Genomic DNA, 6631 nt, shown 5'->3' with positions numbered 1-6631 from the left:
GGGTATCCGGCGTGGCCACTCCGATGCTTAAGTCAGCAGGTTGAAGATGAACACAAGCAATATTTGGGAGAAAATATGTATAATGCTTGAGAGTTCAAAGATTTCAGAATCGGTAAATGACATTTATACCTGCTATTTATAGTAGAAGATGAGGTAGGTACCTTGATTCCAGTGCTACCTACTAAGTATGGTAGGTCGGCTGCCCATACCCTATCTTCTGATGACTTTTAGGACACTCCAAACCCAAGTTGTTCTGACAGATTAGACGTCCTGTATCAATCATACTTGAATATGGTTCAATTCTCGAGGTGGCTCGGGCAATTGATTACCCGGGTACTTATATGAGAGCTCGGGCGATTACTGCGCGGGAGACCGGGCTGTTCGAAGAATTCTTGGGAAACATGTAGTGCTCGGGCTCTTGATAGTGTCCAGGTCGTCAATCGACCCGGATCCTTATGGCAACGACTCGACCCGGATCCTTATGGCAACGACACATATCCTTATGGGGGTATCAATTACAAATATGAATTATGATAATGTTCATTAATAGATCGAGTTGATTGATAAATTTTTGAATATTGGAATTAGCAAGAAGCGACATTGTTTTTCGGTATTTCCATCGAAGTGGGTCCTCTCGATTCAATTTTCATATATTATGCATGAGTAAAATAATGATTATTATGTGTATGAATTATGATAAGGATAATTAATAGATCGAATCAATTCATAATATTTTGTTATAGTTTTCAATTATATTTGGATAACGAATATTGAAATCATATTAAATATATAATTTATAGATGTAATAGGTGAATTTTTTAATTTTTAAAGTAGGGTAACTATTATAGTTATGATTAAATTATATGAAAAATATTATTAATATAAATGAATAGAATATTTTAGTAAAAATTAATTGATGTAATAAAAGTCAAATCACATGACCTCAATCTTTATATATAGTAGAGATATTACAATGTTTCAAGCAAGTTATTAATTTCCCCATAGTATTATATAATCAATAGCTAGGCGTGACATCCATCTTGATCTTCCTCCCATCCCATTCATTCCATGGAAAACAAAGAGGGTGTGAAAGTGGTAGGGTTCTGGGTTAGTCCGTTCGTTCACAGAGTGAGGTGGGCGCTGAAACTAAAGGGAGTCGTATATGAATACATAGAAGAAGATATTTTCAACAAGAGTCCTTTGATTTTTGAGCTAAACCCTGTGTATGCCCGGGTCCCAGTTCTTGTTCACGATGGGAAACCTTTGCCAGAGTCATGTATTATACTGGAGTACATCGACGAGGTTTGGACAAATAACCCCCTGCTGCCTCAACATCCTCCCGAAAGAGCCCAAGCACGATTTTGGGTTAAGTTTGCGGAAGAGAAGGTAATAAATATATACTTAGCTTGTCATTAATTATTAACATTTAATTTTAATACTTGTGTTCTTCAGGTTTTCCTAGTTTTATGGGGACTCCTTTGTTCAGAGGGAGAAATACAAGAGGAAAGATTGAAATTGGCCATGGATGTACTGCAAAAGATGGAAGAGATTCTGAGGGGGAATAAGTTCTTCGGGGGGGAAACAATTGGGTGCTTAGATCTAATGCTTGGATTCATTTCGTACATGTTGCCTGTCTGGGAGGAAATCGCTTGTTTCAAGATTCTCGATCCTTCGAAATATCCATCCTTGATTGCTTGGATTCATAATTTTCTTGATCATGAGGCAATCAAGGGTGAATATATGCCGTCTAAAGAGGAGATGAAGACTTATTTTCAATGGCGTCGTAAGGCATTTATGTGAAAATATTATTATTTTGTAATTCAAATTTTGTCGTTGAATTCGATGTGTTATTTGTCGTATTGAATTTGTCACAAATCATCATCAATAAATCCTGTGTTGAATTTGTGGTGTTCATTTTTTAATTGTATTCATTTTTGCAAATAGCAATAATGATACGATTTTTACAAAAAATATCAAATGATGTTCTGAATCCAAATAAATATATTGTGAAATGTTTTTATGTAAATAGAATTAAAAGAAAATGATTGTAGGATCCTGATGTTCTTGTATAAAATCATATCATATGTAACATAAATTGATTCTAAATAAAAGTATATCATATGTAACATATCTGAATAAAATAATATCAGATGTGACAGAGACTGTTAAGTATACATATAATTAAAAATATATAATTCGTTTCCTCGGTTAACAATCCTCAGCAGGATTGGATTTTTTTATTTTATAGTTGAAGTGCCATAAATATATTCGTTCTCCATCATTTGTCCAACCTTTTCTTAAATCCAACAACTGTAGAAGAACTGGTACCCAACAATTTATGCCTCCAAATTGACAAGTTGAAGTCCTTGAAGTTTCAAAATACTGTACACGGGCCGACAGTTTTTTGTTGATGTTGTGGCGCAAACCAACTTGCAGACTTTTCTAGTGATTTATGTGTACAAGAACTTGACAAAGATATTGAATCGATCGTGGGATTCTTGAAACTCAATTCTGATTAGATTACAAGTAGTTCAAATTACTTGCAAATACACTAATTAATTCAGACCATTTCAAGAAAGTAAAAACTTTTTTCTTTTATTACTACGTACACATGGAACATAAACCACATTTTCCGCATTAAACAAGAAGCAAACTTCCCCACATCCACAAGGTGATTATTTATTCTCTCAAACATAGAGAAATTAACTTTCACAGATCATTCCCATATATTTTTGACGATATATTTAAGCATCATATTCTCAAGACTTTGACCCTGGACTAAACAGTGTTGCTTCTTCTCTTTTGTACTTCAAATCCCAGGCATCCTCCCTTGAAAAGCCATATGAATTCGTCAAAACATCGATAGGCATGGCCCGGATGGCTGAAAGACGCCCAGCAAGTTGGTTGCTGATCGCATTATCGTTAGTCTTGAATGTAATCCATTCGAAGCCTTCGTTGCTTGCTTTCTTTACAACAACAAAGTTTTGTGGTATGACAAGAAGCTGCCCTTGGTTTACGTCCTCATCAAACACGCGTCTTCCGTTGTTTCCGACCACTTGAATCCTCGCGCTTCCTCTGGTGACATACATTGCGCTGTGGGAGTTTGTGCTCCAGTGTGGTGTCATTATTGCGTTCTGCAGATAAAAAAGTTGTTACATTATTTTATATTATAGCTTCTTAAATATGCCAAACAATCTCAATTCTCCCAACCATACTATGACAAAGGCACAAATAGTTTAGATTTTGGAATGACTTGCCAATTTTTACCTTATAGAGGACACCTTTCTGAGCACTAACGCGGAGGTAGCTGAGAATAGGAAGAGAATGGCTGTTAACCGTGCTTAGCCGTCCACCACGTGGGTTGTAAACATCGGCCCTGGCAGGATGATCTATGTTCTCCCTAATCTTTGCGGAGCAAAATGTTTCCTCAAGTCCATTGTATCCTCCCCTCCCAGGCTCTCGTTCTCTTTCTCGCTCTTCTTCAAACTCGGGCAAAGCCAAACGGAGCTTCTCAGCACGGACTATGAGCCCCCTTTCGTCTTCCCTGGATTGCAATTTGTTTATTATCTGCGTGTCGACATCCAAAGCTTCCGCCAGAAGGTCCTGATCAAACCCAGCGAATATGTTCCCCTTTTCCTGCTCTTCCTCACGACCTCTCCCGCCTTGGGATCCTTGTTCTCTTGACCTCCTGCTCTCTCTGTATTCACCTTGGCTTTGGGATGCTTGCGGCTTTCCAGCTAGGAAGAATTTCTACACAACCAAGAGTATATTTTGTCTAAAATGCCAAAACAAAGGCAAATAATAAATTTCTTGAAATTATCGACTATTCATATCTTACCCTGAATTGCAAATCAAGTTGGTTGTTATCATTACCAACGTCAACGAGTGCCACAATGGTGATCGGGGTGTCCTTGTCATTATAAATCCAGTAGGTGAGGGCCTGAGGCAAAGCCAGGACATCTCCTTTTCGGAACCTCCGAAGCTTCTGGTGTCGATCACGGTATCTGGATTCATGAACCTCTGAAGAAGAGAAGCTAGAGTCTGATTCGAATGTCTCAGCACACCCTGGAAACACGACTCCGTGGATCCCACTTCCTGTAAAGTTTGCCCACATGAACACATTAAAAAGATGATCTCAAACACATTAAATCATAATCCCGCGTGTATAAAAACCTGCCTTCAGTAACGTAGATGAGTCCAGGGGCATTAATGTAGTGAGGAAGATACAGGCCCTTGGGCTGGATTACATACCGAACAAACTCAATACCAGCACACTCGAAATCCTCACTATTTGAATCCCAAATCTCGTAATGTCCGGCATCATAATTGTACTTCCGGCTTGGTTCACGAGCATTCAGCCGTTCAATCCTGCATTGGGTCTTGGCCCGGAGGCGATGCTGCTGCTGCTCCTGCAAATTCTGCCAGAACTGCCGCTGTGAAAGTTCAAGCTGAGCGATGCAGCCATGGAACAAGAGCATTAACACGAGGCTAAGAGGGAGCAAAAGTGAATTAGCCATGGCTGGAAGTTTAGAAAGCAGAGGGAGCTAGGGTATTCTCGGTGGTGAAGTGGCGAACTGAAAGTGTTAAGACATTTATAGGATTGGAGGATTTCATTAGGATTTGACACGTAAAGTGATCGGTGAAACAGATGGCTTTTGGGTCTGTGCATGTGTATTTGTTTCTTCTGCATGGATTGAAGATGGTTTGTTGAATTTACGTACACATGAGGATGGTTTTTTGTATGTGGCAGCAAGAAGATGAGAGCATTTGAATGACATTCTATTTTTCTTGAATTACACCCCACTTCACGGCTATGTTCTTTCTTTCTTTATCAATTTTTTTTTTGGAAATTTGTTATTTAATAAGTAATGTAAATTATTCTTCTGATATTTAATGTTGTAACTTATCAACATTTTTTTAAATTCTTTTTTGGCTAGAAGTCTATGGTCTCATCGAATATTGTTTATTTAACATTGATTTTATTCTATGTAGCTCATGCGGCAATATAATAAACCTACGTTACATATATTAAAATAAATCTAAAAGAAAATGACACCCAATATTTTAAAATTAGAGCTTTCTCTATATTTTTGCTTAGATAAATTTTAATATATATATTTTATTCTCGATATATGAGTCATATAGAAAAATATCAATGTCAATAAGTAATAATCTATGAAAAATGACCAAAAAAAAACTGAGGGCTGGAATGCAAAATTTCACTCTTTAATACGGCATCTCCTCTAGTGACAACAAAATTCATTATTAGTCAGTATAATTAGATCAGACCATACAACTACCAAACTCGGAAAAAATTATAAAACTAAATTATTGATTTATAAAAGATAATAAATAATAATCAAGGAACTACATTCTACATTTTTAGAAATACACAAAAACTCATATGAGACGGTATAACATGTCAATTTTGTGAGACAAATATTCTGTTTGAGTTACTCATGAAAAAACATTACTTTTTATGTTAAAAATATTATTTTTTTATAGTAAATATAGTAGAGTTAAGTCGTCTCACGAATAAAAATCCATGATATTGTATCAAAAGATACATATGGCTATATATTAATTTGAAAACTAAGCACAAATACGTTGTTCACTTTTCCCCCAAAAAATATATTTTTTTTCGTTCCAAATAAAAAAAATATTAGCATCTTATTCATAACTTTCTTCCCCACATTTATATTTTCTCCACTTTTCACATGATCATTCATATAATCACTGTTTGTATATTAACTTTCATTTTTTTTCTCAAAGTAAACTTTGTTATTGAAAATAAATCCTAAAATTAATATCATCAAACATATCTTTTGTTATTTTAACATCTCAAAAATATTTCTATTTTCCCAAAATTATATTCATGAGATCCCGAAAACAAAAGCCTATAACCAATAAAGTAATGGCAAAACTAGTGTGAGACGGTCTCACGGGTAATATTTTATGAGACAGATATCTTATTTGGGTCATCCATGAAAAAATATTATGTTTATGCTAGGTACCGTTTGGTTCATGATATGAGATATATAGTATGAAGATAAGTAATATTTTGTAATAATAAAATAAATAGAAAATGATAGTTAAAATAGTGTTGAATTTAATTGATTTGATTGATTAAATTTGAGATAATATGATATTACCATTTTGTTATTGTTGAAAATATTAATAGAATATTAATAATATTATTTATTAAGGATAATATCCTAATTTTATATTATTGATTTGATTGATGTGAGATAAATTATTACGAATTTGATTATGTGAAATAAATAATTAATAATTTGATTGATCGAGATAAATAATACTTGTACAAAACAAGTGATATGATAGGACTATTTATATTAGTACTTACAAGTATTTGAACAAAACAGTACCTAAGAGTATTATTTTTTATTATGAATATCAATAGGGTTGATCCGTGATAAGTATGAATATCATCGTGTATAATACACAATTTATTGTAAATGTTGACCGTGATAAGTTTTTTTTTTTTGGAATTAAATGTATCTTTAGGAATTGGTCAAATGCAAAAGTAACGGGGTTGTTGCATGTTGGTACGCTCATCTTTTTAAAGAAGAAAATTTATTTATCTTATTATAATATTTTATTGAAATTCTTT

The 6631-nt window shown here is 34.5% G+C and overlaps 2 protein-coding genes across 2 annotated transcripts; one reads left to right on the top strand and one right to left on the bottom strand.

Moving 5' to 3' along the window:
- Positions 1-992: 992 nt before the first annotated feature.
- Positions 993-1914, top strand: LOC140984210 (glutathione transferase GST 23-like). Its single transcript, XM_073451462.1, has 2 exons — positions 993-1386; positions 1453-1914. Exons 1-2 carry the CDS (start codon positions 1069-1071, stop codon positions 1798-1800), a joined length of 666 nt encoding a protein of 221 aa, XP_073307563.1. The 5' UTR covers positions 993-1068; the 3' UTR covers positions 1801-1914.
- Positions 1915-2575: 661 nt separating this feature from the next.
- LOC140984209 (legumin B-like) lies at positions 2576-4578 on the bottom strand. Its single transcript, XM_073451461.1, has 4 exons — positions 4174-4578; positions 3839-4091; positions 3268-3750; positions 2576-3134 (listed from the first exon to the last, which is right to left on the bottom strand). Exons 1-4 carry the CDS (start codon positions 4515-4517, stop codon positions 2760-2762), a joined length of 1455 nt encoding a protein of 484 aa, XP_073307562.1. The 5' UTR covers positions 4518-4578; the 3' UTR covers positions 2576-2759.
- Positions 4579-6631: the final 2053 nt, after the last annotated feature.

The sequence above is a fragment of the Primulina huaijiensis genome, chromosome 9 (assembly GCF_012295235.1).
Source record: "Primulina huaijiensis isolate GDHJ02 chromosome 9, ASM1229523v2, whole genome shotgun sequence".
Taxonomy (NCBI): Eukaryota; Viridiplantae; Streptophyta; class Magnoliopsida; order Lamiales; family Gesneriaceae; genus Primulina; species Primulina huaijiensis.
The sequence above is the reverse complement of the archived record's forward strand: the minus strand, read 5'-3'. Positions and strand labels throughout refer to the sequence as shown.